Source organism: Lepidochelys olivacea, assembly GCF_965140295.1.
Source record: "Lepidochelys olivacea isolate rLepOli2 genome assembly, chromosome: 2".
In the NCBI taxonomy this organism is placed as follows: domain Eukaryota; kingdom Metazoa; phylum Chordata; order Testudines; family Cheloniidae; genus Lepidochelys; species Lepidochelys olivacea.
Genome location: NC_140412.1, coordinates 4,265,012 through 4,286,089, shown reverse-complemented (window position 1 = coordinate 4,286,089; position 21,078 = coordinate 4,265,012). Strand labels below are relative to the sequence as shown.

The window sequence follows — 21,078 nt, the reverse complement described above, 5'->3', positions numbered from 1 at the left end:
TTGGGTTTCGTAACATAATCATAGAATCATAGAATCCTGAAGCACTTGCATGAGAGGAAGGTGATCAGGAACAGCCAGCATGGATTCACCAAGGGAAGGTCATGCCTGACTAATCTAATCGCCTTTTATGATGAGATTACTGGTTCTGTGGATGAAGGGAAAGCAGTGGATGTATTGTTTCTTGACTTTAGCAAAGCTTTTGACACGGTCTCCCACAGTATTCTTGTCAGCAAGTTAAGGAAGTATGGGCTGGATGAATGCACTATAAGGTGGGTAGAAAGCTGGCTAGATTGTCGGGCTCAACGGGTAGTGATCAATGGCTCCATGTCTAGTTGGCAGCCGGTATCAAGTGGAGTGCCCCAAGGGTCGGTCCTGAGGCCGGTTTTGTTCAATATCTTCATAAATGATCTGGAGGATGGTGTGGATTGCACTCTCAGCAAATTTGCGGATGATACTAAACTGGGAGGAGTGGTAGATACGCTGGAGGGGAGGGATAGGATACAGAAGGACCTAGACAAATTGGAGGATTGGGCCAAAAGAAATCTGATGAGGTTCAATAAGGATAAGTGCAGGGTCCTGCACTTAGGATGGAAGAATCCAATGCACCGCTACAGACTAGGGACCGAATGGCTAGGCAGCAGTTCTGCGGAAAAGGACCTAGGGGTGACAGTGGACGAGAAGCTGGATATGAGTCAGCAGTGTGCCCTTGTTGCCAAGAAGGCCAATGGCATTTTGGGATGTATAAGTAGGGGCATAGCGAGCAGATCGAGGGACGTGATCGTTCCCCTCTATTCGACATTGGTGAGGCCTCATCTGGAGTATTGTGTCCAGTTTTGGGCCCCACACTGCAAGAAGGATGTGGATAAATTGGAGAGAGTCCAGCGAAGGGCAACAAAAATGATTAGGGGTCTAGAACACATGACTTATGAGGAGAGGCTGAGGGAGCTGGGATTGTTTAGCCTGCAGAAGAGAAGAATGAGGGGGGATTTGATAGCTGCTTTCAACTACCTGAAAGGGGGTTCCAAAGAGGATGGCTCTAGACTGTTCTCAATGGTAGCAGATGACAGAACGAGGAGTAATGGTCTCAAGTTGCAGTGGGGGAGGTTTAGATTGGATATTAGGAAAAACTTTTTCACTAAGAGGGTGGTGAAACACTGGAATGCGTTACCTAGGGAGGTGGTAGAATCTCCTTCCTTAGAGGTTTTTAAGGTCAGGCTTGACAAAGCCCTGGCTGGGATGATTTAACTGGGAATTGGTCCTGCTTCGAGCAGGGGGTTGGACTAGATGACCTTCAGGGGTCCCTTCCAACCCTGATATTCTATGATTCTATGAATAGGGACAACTTCTAGGCCATGTTCCCAAAGTTAACCCCTCATTGGCCAGGACTCAATGCTCTTACCCAAAGTTACTCATGATAATATTCTTCCCTAACCCGTTGAGTACATTCTCTGGAGGGGAGGTCTCATCCATAAGACCATCAATGGCTACTTTGGGGAACCCTGTGGCTTGGAAGAGACTCATTGCCATTAAAAATTAAATGACAAACCTTGTCTAGCTGTGAATAGGAGCGTCCAATGCTGAACATGTGCTGGATCATCCCTCTGAAACATGAATCCCACCAGGGGAAACCCCAGCCAGCTCATTGGCCCCTTTGCAGTAAAGCAGCTGCAGGAAGGAGGTGGGATGGGATGGAGCCATGCGAGAGTTCTAGAGCCAGGAGCAAGTCACAGTGAATGAGGTTACCATGACAATGCCCAGTGTGACAAAGTTCCTCCTCTACCTTGGTGGGTCTTGCGCTTATTGGCAGATTTGCTCGCCTTGGAGCTTCATGGCAGCCCTCAGCTTGAACCCACAGTCCAGTACGACGACTCCTGTGTCTGACCCCGAGTTGGGAGGTTTTGGGGGGAACCCGGGCCCGCCCTCTACTCCAGGTTCCAGCCCAGGGCCCTGTGGAATGCAGCTGTCTAGAGTGCCTCCTGGAACAGCTGTGCGACAGCTACAACTCCCTGGGCTACATCCCCATGGCCTCCTCCCAACACCTTCTTTATTCTCACCATAAGACCTTCCTCCTGGTGTCTGATAATGCTTGTACTCCTCAGTCCTCCAACAGTCCATGTTCTCACTCTCAGCTCCTAGTGCCTCTTGCCCCCAGCTCCTCACACGTGCACCACAAACTGAAGTGAGCTCCTTTTTAAACCCAGGTGCCCTAATTAGCCTGCCTTAATTTTCTTCAGAAGGTTCCTGATTGTTCCAGGGAAAAGGGACCTACTTAACGTGGGGCTAATATGTCTGCCTTCTATTACTCTCCTGTAGCCATCCGGCCCGACCCTGTCGCACCAGAGATATGTTCTCAAGGGCCACTGATTATCTGAGGGTCAGACCATCAGAACAGGTTTCTTTGTTAATGACTGCCAGGAGAGGTCCAGAGCCCTAATTTTCAAAGGTGGTCACAGATTTGGGGTATCTCAGTTTTGGGATGAGCAACTTGAGACCCCTGGACCCTGATTTACAGAGGTGCTGAACACCCAAAGCTCCCACTGACTTCAAGTGCACCTCTGAGTGCTCAGGTTTCAGAGTAACAGCCGTGTTAGTCTGTATACGCAAAAAGAAAAGGAGTACTTGTGGCACCTTAGAAACTAACCAATTTATATGAGCATAAGCTTTCGTGAGCTACAGCTCACTTCATCGGATGCATACTGTGGAAACTGCAGAAGACATTATATACACAGAGACCATGAAACAATACCTCCTCCCACCCCACTCTCCTGCTGGTAATAGCTTATCTAAAGTGATCACTCTCCTTACAATGTGTATGATAATCAAGTTGGGCCATTTCCAGCACAAATCCAGGTTTTCTCACCCCCCCCCGCCCCCCCCAACTCACTCTTCTGCTGATAATAGCCAATCCAAAGTGACCACTCTCTTTACAATATGTATGATAATCAAGGTGGGCCATTTCCAGCACAAATCCAGGTTTTCTCACCCACCCCCCCTTTTTCCAAAAACCACACACACAAACTCACTCTCCTGCTGGTAATAGCTTATCCAAAGTGACCACTCTCCTTACAATGTGTATGAAAATCAAGGTGGGCCATTTCCAGCACAAATCCAGGTTTTCTCACCCCCGCCCCAAAACACACACACACAAACTCACTCTCCTGCTGGTAATAGTTCATCCAAAGTGACCACTCTCCCTACAATGTGCATGATAATCAAGGTGGGCCATTTCCAGCATAAATCCAAGTTTAACCAGAACGTCTGGGGGGGGAGGGTAGGAAAAAACAAGGGGAAATAGGCTACCTTGCATAATGACTTAGCCACTCCCAGTCTCTATTTAAGCCTAAATTAATAGTATCCAATTTGCAAATGAATTCCAATTCAGCAGTTTCTCGCTGGAGTCTAGATTTGAAGGTTTTTTGTTTTAAGATAGCGGCCTTCATGTCTGTAATTGCGTGACCAGAGACATTGAAGTGTTCTCCGACTGGTTTATGAATGTTATAATTCTTGACATCTGATTTGTGTCCATTTATTCTTTTACGTAGAGACTGTCCAGTTTGACCAATGTACATGGCAGAGGGACGTTGCTGGCACATGATGGCATATATCACATTGGTGGATGGGCAGGTGAACGAGCCTCTGATAGTGTGGTTGATGTTATTAGGCCCTGTGATGGTGTCCCCTGAATAGATATGTGGACACAGTTGGCAACGGGCTTTGTTGCAAGTTCCTGGGTTAGGGATTCTGTTGTGTGGTATGTGGTTGCTGGTGAGTATTTGCTTCAGGTTGGGGGGCTGTCTGTAGGCAAGGACTGGCCTGTCTCCCAAGATTTGTGAGAGTGTTGGGTCATCCTTCAGGATAGGTTGTAGATCCTTAATAATGCGTTGGAGGAGTTTTAGTTGGGGGCTGAAGGTGACGGCTACTGGCGTTCTGTTATTTTCTTTGTTAGGCCTGTCCTGTAATAGGTGACTTGAGCTGTAGCTCACGAAAGCTTATGCTCAAATAAATTGGTTCGTCTCTAAGGTGCCACAAGTCCTCCTTTTCTTTTTGCGAATACAGACTAACACGGCTGTTACTCTGAAACCTGTCATTATGCAAGGCGCTGCATTTAGCCGTATGGAGTGGAAATCTATCAACTGCATGAAAAAACTTGTACAGATACAGACAGACATCATCTTCCTTTCCAAATGCAAACAGATGGACATCGTATCAAAAGGACTGAAGGTAAAAAATCCATTACAATCTACATACCACACAGACTATGCTGACAGCTTGTGCCACATGCTCTCAAAGAAACTGCGGAATCACCTGATCAACATCCTCTACAGCAAACAGGGAAAGATTAAGAATGAGCTCTCAGAACTGGATACTCTCATAAAAAACCAACCTTCCACATAAACTTCCTTGTGGCTGGAATTTACTAAAACTAGACAAGCCATTTACAACACACTTTGCTTCTCTACAAAAGAAAAAGGACACTAAACATTACAAAAAGAAGGATTCTAGGTGGACTCCTCCTGAAGGTCGAAACAGCAGACTGGACTTCTACATAGAATGCTTCCGCCGACATGCACGGGCTGAAACTGTGGAAAAGCAGCATCACTTGCCCCATAACCTCAGCCGTGCAGAACACAACGCCATCCACAGCCTCAGAAACAACTCTGACGTCATAATCAAAAAGGCTGACAAAGGAGGTGCTGTTGTCATCATGAATAGGTCGGAATATGAACAAGAGGCTGCTCGGCAGCTCTCCAACACCACTTTCTACAAGCCATTACCCGATGATCCCACTGAGAGTTACCAAAAGCAACTACAGCATTTGCTCAAGAAACTTCCTGAAAAAGCACAAGATCAAATCCGCACAGACACACCCCTGGAACCCCGACCTGGGATATTCTATCTACTACCCAAGATCCATAAACCTGGAAATCCTGGGCACCCCATCATCTCAGGCATTGGCACCCTGACAGCAGGATTGTCTGGCTATGTAGACTCCCTCCTCAGGCCCTACGCTACCAGCACTCCCAGCTACCTTCGAGACACCACTGACTTCCTGAGGAAACTACAATCCATCGGTGATCTTTCTGATAACACCATCCTGGCCACTATGGATGTAGAAGCCCTCTACACCAACATTCCACACAAAGATGGACTACAAGCCATCAAGAACACTATCCCCGATAATGTCACGGCTAACCTGGTGGCTGAACTTCGTGACTTTGTCCTTACCCATAACTATTTTACATTTGGGGACAATGTATACCTTCAGATCAGCGGCACTGCTATGGGTATCCGCATGGCCCCACAGTATGCCAACATTTTTATGGCTGATTTAGAACAACGCTTCCTCAGCTCTCGTCCCCTAACGCCCCTACTCTACTTGCACTGTATTGATGACATCTTCATCATCTGGACCCATGGAAAAGAAGCCCTTGAGGAATTCCACCATGATTTCAACAGTTTCCATCCCACCATCAACCTCAGCCTGGTCCAGTCCACACAAGAGATCCACTTCCTGAACACTACAGTGCTAATAAACAATGGTCACATAAACACCACCCTATACCGGTGTTATACCAATAAAATAAAAACCAGCAGGATCTTATTAAAGGGAAAAAGGCAAAATACCACATTTATTGTGAATACAGAAAGAATCCTAGTAAGCAGTTAGTTATAGCTATAACATGCCATTCAATCTCATATTTATTCATACATTCATTCATACAAACACACACACACACAGGTTCTGCAAGGTTGTTATCATAGTTACCAGCCTTAGAGTTGCTCATGCCAAGCCACTGGCCAGGTGGTCTGGACATGAGGAGGGAGCAGGGCCTTGTCAGATGCTCATCTGATGCTCCTGGAAGTTGGTTTGCAGAATCAGACCCCAAAGTTCTCACTTTTTAGAGTCTATTTTTATAGGAATTTCTTCCTATGCCAGTCTATGGGAATTGCTTCATCATGCTGTTGCTGAATCAATCAGCAGATAGCACATTCCTGACGGCTCCAAGATGTTATCTTGTTCTTTGGTTCTCCCATTCTTGAGGCTGTTGGGTGGATTCCAGTCTGCCCTCCGGGGGGTCCTCTGGTTATTTCCACTTGACGCCTTCTTCAGCCGATGGACACTGGATTCTTAGGCTGGCACCTCCCTGATCATTCAGTTATTATCCACACCAAGCATCCATCCACATACATCCTCTATCTCTATTTTAATCACAATTGTTAATACTACAAAAGGGCGGGGAGTCTCTGGGTGCTGTTTCTGTTGTTACAGGGTATTGCTTTGAGTCTCTCTCTCTGTGAATTGCTTTGAGAACAGACTCTGTCTTAGAATGCACTAACACAATTAGCAGCTTGCAAGTTTCACCCATAGAGGGAGAGAAACAGCACCAAAAACCAAGAGAGCTCTTAATTAGTAATACCCTGGAATTGAAACTCTGGGGAATCAAACTCATTTGTGATTTTAATACAGAACTTCTTTAATATGATCCAACACCGGAAACCTACTGACCGCTATTCCTACCTACATGCCTCCAGCTTTCACCCTGACCACACCACACGATCCATCGTCTACAGCCAAGCTCTGCGATACAACCGCATTTGCTCCAACCCCTCAGACAGAGACAAACACCGACAAGATCTCTATCAAGCATTCTGACAACTACAATACCCACCTGCAGAAGTGAAGAAACAGATTGATAGAGCCAGAAGAGTTCCCAGAAGTCACCTATTACAGGACAGGCCTAACAAAGAAAATAACAGAACGCCAGTAGCCGTCACCTTCAGCCCCCAACTAAAACTCCTCCAATGAATATTAAGGATCTACAACCTATCCTGAAGGATGACCCAACACTCTCACAAATCTTGGGAGACAGGCCAGTCCTTGCCTACAGACAGCCCCCCAACCTGAAGCAAATACTCACCAACAACCACATACCACACAACAGAACCCCTAACCCAGGAACCTATCCTTGCAACAAAGCCTGTTGCCAGCTGTGCCCACATATCTATTCAGGGGACACCATCACAGGGCCTAATAACATCAGCCACACTATCAGAGGCTCGTTCACGTGCCCATCCACCAATGTGATATATGCCATCATGTGCCAGCAACGCCCCTCTGCCATGTACATTGGTCAAACTGGACAGTCTCTACGTAAAAGAATAAATGGACACAAATCAGATGTCAAGAATTATAACATTCATAAACCAGTCGGAGAACACTTCAATCTCTCTGGTCACGCAATAACAGACATGAAGGTCGCTATCTTAAAACAAAAAAACTTCAAATCCAGACTCCAGCGAGAAACTGCTGAATTGGAATTCATTTGCAAATTGGATACTATTAATTTAGGCTTAAATAGAGACTGGGAGTGGCTAAGTCATCATGCAAGGTAGCCTATTTCCCCTTTTTTTTTCCTACCCCCTCCCCCCAGACGTTCTGGTTAAACTTGGATTTATGCTGGAAATGGCCCACCTTGATTATCATACACATTGTAAGGAGAGTGGTCAGTTTGGATGAGCTATTACCAGCAGGAGAGTGAGTTTGTGGGGGGAGGGGGGGGTGAGAAAACCTGGATTTATGCTGGAAATGGCCCACTTTGATTATCATGCACATTGTAGGGAGAGTGGTCACTTTGGATAAGCTATTACCAGCAGGAGAGTGAGTTTGTGTGTGTGTGTGTTTTGGGGCGGGGGTGAGAAAACCTGGATTTGTGCTGGAAATGGCCCACCTTGATTATCATACACATTGTAGGGAGATTTCAGAGTAACAGCCGTGTTAGTCTGTATTCGCAAAAAGAAAAGGAGTACTTGTGGCACCTTAGAGACTAACCAATTTATTTGAGCATGAGCTTTCGTGAGCTACAGCTCACTTCATCGGATGCATGCCGTAGAAACTGCAGCAGACTTTATATATACACAGAGAATATGAAAAAATACCTCCTCCCACCCCATTGTCCAGCTGGTAATAGCTTATCTAAAGTGATCATCAGGTGGGCCATTTCCAGCACAAATCCAGTTTGGAAAGGAAGATGATGTCTGTCTGTATCTGTACAAGTTTTTGTACAAGGATTTGTGCTGGAAATGGCCCACCTGATGATCACTTTAGATAAGCTATTACCAGCTGGACAATGGGGTGGGAGGAGGTATTTTTTCATATTCTCTGTGTATATATAAAGTCTGCTGCAGTTTCCACGGCATGCATCCGATGAAGTGAGCTGTAGCTCACGAAAGCTCATGCTCAAATAAATTGGTTAGTCTCTAAGGTGCCACAAGTACTCCTTTTCGTTGTAGGGAGAGTGGTCACTTTGGATAAGCTATTACCAGCAGGAGAGTGAGTTTGTGTGTGTATGGAGGTGGGGGGGTGAGAAAACCTGGATTTGTGCTGGAAATGGCCCAACTTGATTATCATACACATTGTAAGGAGAGTGCTCACTTTAGATAAGCTATTACCAGCAGGAGAGTGAGGTGGGAGGAGGTATTGTTTCATGGTCTCTGTGTATATAATGTCTTCTGCAGTTTCCACAGTATGCATCCGATGAAAAGCTTATGCTCAATAAATTGGTTAGTCTCTAAGGTGCCACAAGTACTCCTTTTCTTTTTTCTGAGTGCTCAGTACATCTACAAGTGTGGTGCAGAGTGTCTCAAGAGGGCTCCCAAAACCTGAGGTACCCCAAACCAGAGGCCAAATGTGGCCTAATGTTCTCTTAAAGTGGGCATTGCAAGTGTGAAGGACATGCAGGGAGGCCTGGGATAGCCAACTCCTGCAAAGTCACAAGGAGAGGTGCCGGGGAAAGGAGCAAGGGAATGTCTGTCCTAGGCTGATGGGGGAATGGAGGTTTCTTTGAAAACAGGGCCCAAAAGGAAGTAAAGCAGAGAGGAGGAATTGAAACCCACGCACATTCACATCTCTGCTGAGTAACTCAGTAAAGAGAGGCCTATTTGTTGCAAGGGGCAGTATATTGGGAAGATTTGGGGAGCTGAGGTTTCTGTATCTTGGAGTCTGAACAGAAAGACCACACTAGTACCTATTGAAGTCTCCCTTCTCTCTCCATTACCTGTGACAAAGCTCTTCGGGTAACAAACAGAGAATGTCAGACTCCAGGGCATTCAGTCTAGTACCTTACACTATCAGCAAAGTCACTTAAAAATCGATGACTATACTTGTTCACAAGCAAGACATTACCCCCCATGCACATAGCTTGCCAATGGTGGATACATCCCCATCAGATAGGAGAAAGCCCGATGCCAACTCTGTCCACATATTTATTCAAGTGACACCATCATAGGACCTAATCACATTAGCCATGCCATCAGGGGCTCGTTCACCTGCACATCTACCAATGTAATATATGCCATCATGTGCCAGCAATGCCCCTCTGCCATGTACATTGGCCAAACCTGACAGTCTCTACGCAAAAGAATAAATGGATACAAATCTGACATCAGGAATCATAACATTCAAAAACCAGTAGGAGAACACTTCAACCTCTGTGGCCACTCAGTAAAAGATCTATAGGTGGCAATTTTGCCACAGAAAAACTTCAAAAACAGACTCCAAGGAGAAACTGCTGAGCTTGAATTAATATGCAAACTAGATACCATTAATTTGGGTTTGAATAGAGACTGGGAGTGGCTGGGTCATTACACATATTGAATCTATTTCCTTAAGTTAAGTATCCTTACACCTTCTTGTCAACTTTCTGAATGGGCCATCTTGATTACCACTACAAAAGTTTTTTTCTCCTGCTGGTAATAGCTCATCTTAACTATTTAGCCTCCCACAGTTTGTATGGTAATTTCCAGCTTATCTGTATGTGTGTATATATATATCTATCTTACTATATGTCCCATTCTATGCATCCGGTGAAGTGAGCTGTAGCTCACGAAAGCTTATGCTCTAATAAATGTGTTAGTCTCTAAGGTGCCACAAGTCCTCCTGTTCTTTTTGTGTGGAGATGACATTCTCACTAGATGCAAGTACTGTTAGCCAGTGTGGAAGAGCACTCTGTGCTATTGTTTAGTTAGTGGTGCTGAGGCTGGGTATGTTACTTACACCTAGTGCATGCTACTAATTTCAGTGGGACCTGAGGGTGCTCAGATCCTTGCAGGAGTGTGCACAGCGCCTTGCAAGATCAGATCTTTAGTCCATCCTTATAAATTTGTCTCCCCAGACCTCTGATCATTTTTGTTGTTTTCTGACATATTTGCTGCATTTTGTCAATAGCTTTCCAGCAACAAGGTACCCAGAAACTAAAGTTATAATCCAGTTGTGGTGTCAGCTGAGCTGTTTAGAGAGGAACTATTGTCTTACATGTACATGATGGATGGTATCCTCTCGCACTGAGGATACCTCTCCCGGAGAGGGAAACCCTGTTAGCAGGAAGAGACAGGTAATAGTAATGAGGGATTCAATTATTAGAAATATCAATAAATGGTGATGAACAGGAGAAATGCATGGTGAATTGCCTGCCGGCTGCAAAGGTTGCGGACCTCTCGAGACATCTGGGCAGATTTATGCATAGGCGCCGATTCCATGGGTGCTCCGGTGCTTAGCACCTACTGGCAGTCAGCTCCCCCCATCCCCTCCCCCGCAGCGTCTCCTGCCCGCCGGTAGCCCCACCAATCAACATCTCCTCCCTCCCAGCACCTCCCGCCTGCCACAATCAGCTATTTTGCTGTGTACAGGAGTCTCTGGGAGGGAGGGGGAGGAGCGGGGAGGGGGCAGAACTGGGCCGGAAGAGCCAGGAAGAGGTGGGGCGGGAAAAGGCAGGATGGGGGTCAGGGCTTGGGGGAAGGGGGAGGGTGGGGGCGGGGTCTGGAGCAGAGAAAGGGGTTGAGCACCCCCCAGGCCCAGGGGAAGCAGGCGCCTATGTATTTATGTACAGTGCTGGGAAGAAGCTGGTGGTCATGGTACACGTAGGTACCCTTGTCATAGGGAAAGGTAGGAGAGAGGACTTGGAGGCCAAATTTAGACTGCTAGGTAAGAGATTAAGGCCAGGACCTCCATGATAGCATCTCTGAAATACTTTCAATTCCACCTGCAGAGTCAGTAAGACAGGCAGAACTGCAGGGTCTCAATGTGTGGATGAGACAATGGTGTTCTAAAGAGGGGTTTAGATTTATTAGGTACTGACAAACCTTTTGGGAAAGTAGGAGCCTATACAGGAAGGATGGACTCCACCTAAACCAAAACAAAACCAGATTGCTGGCATGTAAAATTAAAAGGTCAGAGAGGGGGAATATATATTTAAACTTTAAACTAAGGGCTGGGGGGAAAGCTGGCTGGTGCAGAGGAGCACATGGTTCAGACAGACAGGTCTCTTAGGGGAGGATTTATAAACGGGGATACTCTATATCCTAGTAAAGAGGAGAGGATAGAAATTGATAAAGTACAGGTAGGAACTGAAGAGAAACAGTCACACAAAAGAGAGTCCCATACATCACATGAAGGCAGACAGCTAAATATTGGCAAATTTTATAAGTACTTCTATACAAATGCAAGAAATCTAAATAGTAAGATGGGCAAGCTTGAGTGCCTTGTATTAAATGAGGATATTGATATAATAGGCATCACAGAAACTTGGTGGAATGATGATAATCAATGGGACGCAGTAATACCACGGTACAAAATATATGACTGACAGAGTAGGTTGAGCTGGGGGGAGGGAGGGGGTTGCCCTATATATGAAAGAAAGCATAGAGTCAGATATGGTACAAATCTTAAATGAATCAAATGATACAATAGACTCTCTCTGGATAGAAAGTCTGTGCTTGAATAATAAGAGTATAGCAGTGGGAAAATAATACTGACTGCGAAATGCTCAGGGAGATTAGATAGGCTACAAAAACAGAAAACCCAATAATAATGGGGTCATTTCAACTATCCCCATATTGACTGGGAACATGTCACCTTGGGATGGCATGCAGGTATAAAATGTCTAGACACCATGAATGACTGCTGTCATGCTGCCAAACCAGCAGTCAAGTTAGGATCAGCAGGCCAAAAAACCTGCGTATGAACCTTAAAGGCTTGACAAGAGGCATTGCAATTGTAATCGGGCCAATTCACTTGTGAGTGGGCATCAAAGAGATGCTAAAAGGGGTTAATAGGCTAGGCCCATTCATTTGTCTTGATAAGAAATCGAGGAAGAACTCTGTGTATGTTTATGTCTGTCTATATCCTCAAAAAAGAAAAGGAGGACTTGTGGCACCTTAGAGACTAACACATTTATTTGAGCGTTAGCTTTCGTGAGCTGTAGCTGTGGAATTGAGCTGTAGCTCACGAAAGCTTATGCTCAAATAAATTGGTTAGTCTCTAAGGTGCCACAAGTCCTCCTTTTCCTTTTGCGAATACAGACTAACACGGCTGCCACTCTGAAACCTGTCTACATCCTCAGGTTTCAGAGTAACAGCCGTGTTAGTCTGTATTCGCAAAAAGAAAAGGAGTACTTGTGGCACCTTAGCGACTAACCAATTTATTTGAGCATGAGCTTTCGTGAGCTACAGCTCACTTCATCGGATGCATACCGTGGAAACTACAGCAGACTTTATATATACACAGAGAATATGAAACAATACCTCCTCCCACCCCACTGTCCTGCTGGTAATAGCTTATCTAAAGTGATCATCAGGTGGGCCATTTCCAGCACAAATCCAGGTTTTCTCACCCTCCACCCCTCCACACAAATTCACTCTCCTGCTGGTGATAGCCCATCCAAAGTGACAACTCTTTACACAATGTGCATGATAATCAAGTTGGGCTATTTCCTGCACAAATCCAGGTTTTCTCACATCCCCCCCACCCCCATACACACACAAACTCACTCTCCTGCTGGTAATAGCTCATCCAAACTGACCACTCTCCAAGTTTAAATCCAAGTTAAACCAGAACACCTGGGGGAGGGGGGGTAGGAAAAAACAAGAGGAAACAGGCTACCTACATCCTGTAACTCTAATTAACCTTAAGATCAAAGATGTGTATATACTGCATGAATCTAATGAATATTACCTATATTGTCTTCAGCTTATCTGTCCCTGTTATAATAAATGACCAGCAATTGCCTTATGCAAATCAGTGTAGTTGGATTATGCATAGGTATGTGTATGCATAGGTCAGGAGGAAATAGAATATTAACTTCAAAGGGTGGGTTGTTGTAGGCTCAACAATGAGGAATCTTCAGACACATGCTGTGCTCAAAACACTTGACAGTCTGTTTCAGCTGTAAAAGAAAAAACCTCCAGCAGGATCCTGCCATCTCTGATCTGCTGAACTTTAACAAGGAAAGTTTGAGCCATTGGACACCGATCCCCAAGGAATTACTTGGGATGCCCTGAAAAATTCATAGAAGGACTCCAACAGACTCCACATCTAAGCTAGCATTTGAACTCCAATCTTTTGGATGAACCAGAGATTTATTACAAACTGGCAGATTGAACCACACTGCTATCATCCTGATCTACAGACTCTGACATCAGCTGTAATGGACGTGATTCGTTTTAACCTCTTAATAATGCTCTTCCTTTTTTTATATTAATAAAAATAATAATTAGTTTTAGTTACTAAAGGGTTGGCTACCAGTGTGGTGTTTGGGTAAGATCTGAAGTATATTTTGACCTTGGTTATGTGTCTGGTTCTTTGTTACTGGAAGAACCTAATATATGTGATTATTGGTTTTAAAAATAATTTATCACAGAAGTCTGGTTTGTCTATGAGGGGCTAGAGAGCTTGAAGGGGACTGTCTGTGGCTTCATAATAACTAATATAGTATTTTGGAAGCACTTATTTGTTATTGACTTGGTGAAATTTTATGAGAGAATGTACCACCAGTTTGGGAAATGTGCCCTGTTTCCTGGCAGACTGACCTGATATTGGTGCTCTGAGCTGTGTCCCATACCAGGCAACATGACAACTGCTTCTTGAAGCAGCTAGTCCTGGAAACCACAATGGGAGAGGCAATTCTTGATTTAGTCCTAAGTGGCACACAGGATCTGGTCCAAGAGGTGAATATAGCTGGACAGCTCGGTAATAGTGACTATAATGTAATTAAAGTTAACATACTTGGGGGGGGGGGGAATATCAAAGAAACCCATCACCATAGCATTTAACTTCAAAAGGGGGATCTACACAAAAATGAGGAGAAATTAAAAGGAACAGTCATAGGAGTGAAATGCCTGCATGCTATATGGAAACTTCTGTAAAACACCATAATAGAGGCTCAAATTAAATGTATACCCCAAATTAAAAAAAAAAACAAAAACAGTAAGAGGACCAAAAAATGGCACCATGGCTAAACAACAGATTAAAAGAGGCGGTTAGAGACAAAAAGAGATCTTTTAAAAATTGGAAGTCAAATCCTACTGAGGAAAATAGAAAGGATCATAGATTTCATAGATTTTCATAGATATTTAGGTCAGAAGGGACCATTATGATCATCTAGTCCGACCTCCTGCACAACGCAGGCCACAGAATTTCACCCACCACTCCTAAAAAAGACCTCACACCTATATCTGTGCTATTGAAGTCCTCAAATTGTAGTTTGAAGACCTCAAGGAGCAGAGAATCCTCCAGCAAGTGACCCGTGCCCCATGCTACAGAGGAAGGCGAAAAACCTCCAGGGCCTTCCAATCAGCACACCCTCCTATTTTCTGGATCAGCTCTGGTTACAGGCCTATCTATTCTTCTCAGTAAAGAGTCCCCAATCACATAGACCTGCCTTTTCCTAGTGACGGTGCTATTCTCCAGTCTATCCCCTGTTCCCTCTGGCTGCAAGTTCTTTCCATTCCCATTCTCCCTTGTAATCCTTTTTAACCCATCCTGTATCCTCCTGGGGCTCATATTTGGTGTAATCTCCATTAACTCTTCCCCTTTTCCTATAGGACTAACCGCTCTTCTCTTCTTCCTTGCCCTGTCACCTTCAGTGACTACCTGCTGAGCCCCTTCTTCATTTTCCAGCTTGGAAAAGAGACGACTAAGGGGGGATATGACAGGGGGCTATATAATCATAAATGGGGTGGAGAAAGTGAATAAAGAAGCGTTGTTTACCCTTTCACATAACATAAGAACTAGAAAAGGAGTACTTGTGGCACCTTAGAGACTAACCAATTTATTTGAGCATAAGCTTTCGTGAGCTACAGCTCACTTCATCGGATGCATACTGTGGAAAATACAGGAGATGTTTTTATACACACAAACCATGAAAAAATGGGTGTTTATCACCACAAAAGGTTTTCTCTCCCCCCACCCCACTCTCCTGCTGGTAATAGCTTATCTAAAGTGATCACTCTCCTTACAATGTGTATGATAATCAGGGTGGGCCATTTCCAGCACAAATCCAGGGTTTAACAAGAATGGCCCACCTTGATTATCATACACATTGTAAGGAGAGTGATCACTTTAGATAAGCTATTACCAACAGGAGAGTGGGTTTGTGGGGGGGGGAGGGGAGAAAACCTGGATTTGTGCTGGAAATGGCCCAACTTGATTATCATACACATTGTAAGGAGAGTGATCACTTTAGATAAGCTATTACCAGCAGGAGAGTGGGGTGGGGGGAGAGAAAACCTTTTGTAGTGATAAACACCCATTTTTTCATGGTTTGTGTGTATAAAAACATCTTCTGTATTTTCCACAGTATGCATCCAATGAAGTGAGCTGTAGCTCGCGAAAGCTTATGCTCAAATAAATTGGTTAGTCTCTAAGGTGCCACAAGTACTCCTTTTCTTTTTGCGAATACAGACTAACACGGCTGTTACTCTGAAACCTGTCATAAGAACTAGGGATCACCCAATGAAATTAACAGGCTTTAAAACAGGTTTAAAACAAATTAACAGGTTTAAAACAAACAGAAGGAAGTATTTTTTCACACAACGTACAGTCAGCCTCTGGAACTCGTTGCTAAGGGATGTTATGAAAGCCAAAAGTATAAGTGGGCTATTAGCCAAGATGGTCAGGGATGCAACCCCATGTGCTGGGTGTCCTGAAGATTATGACTTTCATTCACTCCCAGCTTCTGTCCTCATCAATGTTTGCAACTCCTCCTCATTTGCTTTCATCATAGAATTTCATGAACAGGCTTTTGACTTTTTCTTCCAGCTCATTAATATAGATGTTAAATATGAGTGATGGCTGCTAGCAGCAACCACAATGCAGCATTCAACCTGGGACAGAGAAGAATTCTTGTGAAGTGTTTTATCTCCCAGGACCACACCTGCTATATTCAGACCAATAAGCTGCTGTGCACAGAGGGTTCTTTTTTGCTGAGCTGCTTGACATTAAGGCTATGTCTACGCTAGCATTTTTGTCGGTAAAACTTTTGTCGGTTGGGATGTGAAAAAAACACCCCCCTGACCGACATAAGTTTAATCAACGAAAGTGCTGGTGTGGACACCGCTGTGTCGGCAAGAGAGCCCCTCCTGCCGACGTAGCTAACGCCGCTCGTTGGGGGTGCTTTAATTATGCCGGCAGGAGAGCTGTCTCCCGTCCGCAAAGAGCGGCTGCATGGGAGACCTTGCAGCAGCACAGCTGAAGTGGCATAGCTGTACTGCTGTAAGGTCCATAGTGTAGACATAGCCTAAGTGCCCTTTAATTCGGGGTAAGAGGCTTTCCAGGTTTCCTAGATTCATTCCTGCCCTCTTCTCTCTGCTTCCTCCCTCGCTTCCCAGTGTTGCCGTGCACGTTAATCAGGAAAAGCCCAGTCAGTACTTGGAGGAGGGTCGCCGCAGAAAACCCCAGGTGCTACCTGGAGCAGTGATCCTCGCAGCGAGTCAGTGGAAATCCTCGCAGCGAGTCAGTACTGAATGACCAACTCCCAGAGAGTGCTGGGCTCCAGGAAGAGCCGTCTTGTGGCTGAGAGGTAAAACTGTGGCTCTGACCATTTAGGTCATTAAAGAGCCAATGATCGTTAAAGCCTAGAGTTCTACCATTTATCTTGGCAAGCCCTGATCTGTAATACGGAGGCCCGGCCTGCACAAACTGCAGGTTTCATGATGCAAATCCAAGGGCTGCAAGGTTTTCCAGGCAGAGTCGGCTCCCACCTGCGGCACATGGAGTGCATGCAGCCAGTGGTTCCTCTTCTCCTCCCTACACTTGGAGGAGAGAATGTGGGAGGCTGCTCTGGGCTGTGTCATTCCCCAGCACTCCCAACCAGATTCACCCCCACCAAACCTCCCCATGCTCCTTCTTCCCCCTAGAGCCCCCACACCCACCAGATCCTGCCAACATCTCGTTCTCCTCTGTATCCCTTTCACCTCCTTCCACCTCAGCCTCCCCAAAACCTTCCAGCTGCCTCTCGCCCTTTCCAACTCTGAGGGGTTGAGGGAGAGAACCTCCTTCTGCACCTTCTCACCCACCGTGGCTCTCAGGGCACTGAGGTAAAGGAAGTCAGGTGAGAAAAGTCACCTGTCAGGGCAATACTTGGCAGTTCCCTCCAGGATGATAAGCCTTGTTCCAGTGTTCCTCCCTTCTGGATGCCATCCCCTCCCCGTCTCTCACCACCACCCCACTTCCATGCCTCTCCGTGCAGCCCCAGTTTTACTATTTCTTTCTTTAGACTGAAATAATAACAAAAAGACACTTCTACAGGAGACCTAGACACCCTGACCCTTGATTAATCTTACTACACCATGCATAGCACAGCCAGCAGCACTGAAAGGCCTTGCCTGTATTTCCATGCTACCAGTGCAAATGTTATTGCAATTCATTGTGTCTTTGTAGTCAAAGTCCATCAGGTTCCCCCTATGATGCCCCACAAACTTCATCCTCCATCCCCTAGGCACTGACTCCCTGAGTGCTCCAGGGCTCAAGCACCCACTGAAAAAAAAAGGGGTGCTCAGCACCCACAAGCCACAATGGGTTTTTTTTATGGAATAAATGTTATTAAAGATGTCCATTGGAAGTTACTTTGCCTTAAACCGACATTTTGCAATGGCACCAGTAGGTGCAGGAACACTTACATGGCACACAGTGAAACTGGAAGGCAGAATTACTAGACGAGTATTAGGGCAACCATATTTTCCCAAAGGAAAAACAGGACACAGCATGGGGACAGCTTGAGGCCTCCTGTCCCCCAATGCAATCACCCCCCAGCCCTGCCTCCTGCCATGAGGCCGGCAGGAGCCCCCCACCCCCACCCCACCCGTGCACAGGGCCAGGCTGAGGTCCCCTGCCGCCTACCCATGCATGGGGCCGGCCTGAAGGCCCCCCCCGGTACAGGACCAGCCCGAGCTCCCCTTTCCCCCCTGCCACGTGGGACCAGCCCAAGACTTCCCCTTCCCGTGTGCAGGGCCAGCCCAAGGCCCCCCTCTACCCACTGCACACGGGACCAGCCCAAGACCCGCTGACCCCACCCCCGAGCCACTCTCCAGAACTCTCACTCCTGCGCAGGGCTGGAGTTGTCCCTTGCCCCCAACCCCTGCACATTCCTCCGTGCCCCACTAGGGGTCGCACCCTACTTTTCTGGCAAACTGGGCAATTGTCCAAAGTCGGGACTGCTGGGACAGGGCTTAAAAAAGGGACTGTCCTGGCCGAGACAGGATGTATGGTTCCTCCTAACTAGCATATGGCAATACACAGTTAGGTAATGGAAGTGAGTATGGCCAGGCTGAAAGATGGATACATTTGGACATCAATGGGACAAACGCGACTGAATAATGTAGCTGTCCTTAACGTGCATCAATACCCTACCAGGGAACTAGATGTAAATAAGATTGCTGACAGTTTCATCCAGAAAGCTACAGAGAGACATAACGTCATTAAACTGTGATGCTAGTGAAGACAGCTTGTAGGTGAGTGCAATGATTTTAATATACTGTAATTCATGATAATGTAATTATATAGTTGGTTACTATTTTAATAATGATTAAATAGTTAAGATACCAATGATAGACTCATATTCAATAACTAGAATATGGAAGAAGTGTATAAATATGCTGAAAATAGCTTCCCCCCAAAACTGGCAGAGCCCCCCCCCCACCTCTTCGAAAGCACCCATCCACAAAAACAAAAGTCAGACTCTCCAGATGTAAGAACTGTGTGGACAGCAGCATGTCCCATGCTGCTTCCCAGCCCGTCCTGCCCTCATCCCTCCAGAGGGAAGCAGGTGCTTCCTGCCTCTAGATGTCACTCTCCACCATCTTTTCTTTCTCTCCTTCTATTTTTCTTTCTCCAAGATCCTGCAATTTTTTTTTTTAAATTCCTTTCTGATCTCTTTCCGGCCATGTGCGATTGCAGTTTCCTCTGGGCGTCCATTTCACCAGCCTGAAATTAATCAGCAGAGAGAGGGAGAGAGAGAAAAGGGGGGAGAACCCCCCCTTGTCATCTTGATCCCCAAGCAGAAGCAGAGCAGCAGCCCCCAGGAATTCACACCAATACTCCCTCGCCAGGATCTGCAGGCGGAGAGGAGAACTGCAACCCCCGGGCTCCCTAACTGTGATCTGCTGGAGCAGGGGGAACCCCACATCCTCCAGATTCCCTGCCAGAAATCTAGTGGACCAACCCCTCTTCATTCCTCCCCAGAATCCACAGGAAAAGCCATCAGGAGACCGCCTGTCCCTCCTCCACTCCAGCCCTCCCTACCCCCAGTTTGGAGGAGGTTGCTCCTTGCTGGCTGAGGGGGAATTCTCTGGATCTGGCTGGACAGCCTTTTTTACTTTGCACCATCTGGGCTTCTTTCCTCCATCTCTTCCACAGCTGACAGTAAAACCCAGCCTCGCAGAGCTCTACAAGGGGCTTTTCCTCCATGCCACCCTGCAGCACGAACAGCTCCAGCTCCCATGCGTGGATTGTGTGGGTTTTGTGTGTGTAAAGGGGCTGCTGTAATTTCAGCCTCCTGGACCTGCCCTGGTTGGATTATTTTTATAGCTCTGATTTGAAAAGCAGCCATCAAGCCTTCCTGCCTGCCTGATCTTTGACTGCTGCAGCTGCAGCTGTATTATAGCAGGGAAGCCTCATTCCTGGGTTGCAGAGAGAGAAGGTTGCAGGATCCTTCAATCCCACCCCCTTCCTCTTTCCACAGCTCTGAGGAGAGTCCTGGCTCTTTGCAGCATATGTGGTGGAAGCCAGCACTAGGAGCCACTGCAGCAAAGGAAGCACTTGTCTCGGGTGATTTGGGGGAAAGGAATTGAAAATAAGAGGGTAGATTTTGTTTCTGCGGGTCTTGGCTTCATTTCCCAAAGGCTCGTTCCTTTCATGCATGACACAGATCCTGCTCTGTGATTCCTTCAGGCGATGGCCATGCAGTAAAGATGTCAGTGTACAGGGTGAACAGTGTCAATGGGTTTTTGGAGGACTCCAGGATGGAGGTTGGGGACATGGGGAGGATCCTCAGGAGTTTGGAAATTGGGACCGTGCTGACCTTGTTCTACCAAAAAAAGTCCCAGAGGCCAGAGAGGAGGACGTTTCAGGTGAAGCTGGAGACCAGGCAGATCATTTGGAGCCGGACGCCTGAGAAAGTGGAAGGAGACAGTGAGTATATTCCGCATCGCGGCATGAACCAAGAAAATGTCTGTCTCTAAAGCTGACAAATGTCTCTCACTAGGGGAGCTGGGCTTGGTGCAGCTCAGTCCAAGATTCCAGGAAAATCCAAGCTGACTGCACTGGCTTGTAAATCTCTGTGGGGAGGCAGCCTGGCCTAGTGGATTGGGAACCGAGGAACTCCCCTATTCTAGTTCTGGCTGGGCTCTGCCAGTGACTTGCTGCATGGCTGTCGGCAAGTCTCTGGATCCGAGCCTGTAAAATGGGATGGTGGCTGTTGAGAGGGTTCACGGGTTAACCTTAGTAAAGCTCTTTGAAAAGTGCTATTCGTCTGTTATGTTTTATCCATCGCTGTGGTGATGGCGGTTTAATGATGGGTCGCAGCACCTTTCTTCTAAGGAATGGTGCTGACTGTACTGGAGGTTTCGACCATGTGCCCAGGGATCGTTTCGCTAGCCACAGAGAAGCAGCAACCTCTGGAGCGGAATGTGGCATCTGTTTCGCCGCAACAGTCAGTGAAGAAGAATGCAGCATGGAAGTGCAGGGGGATTTAGATCAGGAGCATGTAGTTACTTGCGCAGGGAGGTGGCCAGGACACCAGGATTAAC

At 46.3% G+C, this 21,078-nt stretch overlaps 1 protein-coding gene and 1 long non-coding RNA gene across 2 annotated transcripts in view; both read left to right on the top strand.

Annotated features, from left to right (window-relative positions):
• The window catches only part of LOC311516484, a 54,846-nt gene extending 38,017 nt beyond the window's left edge, over window positions 1-16,829 (top strand). The window contains exon 4 of the long non-coding RNA XR_014710426.1: window positions 16,663-16,829. This is a non-coding gene — a long non-coding RNA (uncharacterized lncRNA). The remainder of the gene's footprint in view (window positions 1-16,662) is intronic.
• Window positions 16,830-18,995: 2,166 nt separating this feature from the next.
• Window positions 18,996-21,078, top strand: part of LOC311516482 (1-phosphatidylinositol 4,5-bisphosphate phosphodiesterase gamma-1-like) — a 78,909-nt gene continuing 76,826 nt past the window's right edge. Inside the window, exon 1 of the mRNA XM_084620588.1 lies at window positions 18,996-20,461. Coding sequence (XP_084476714.1) covers window positions 20,242-20,461 — 220 coding nt within the window. The 5' untranslated portion in view covers window positions 18,996-20,241. The remainder of the gene's footprint in view (window positions 20,462-21,078) is intronic.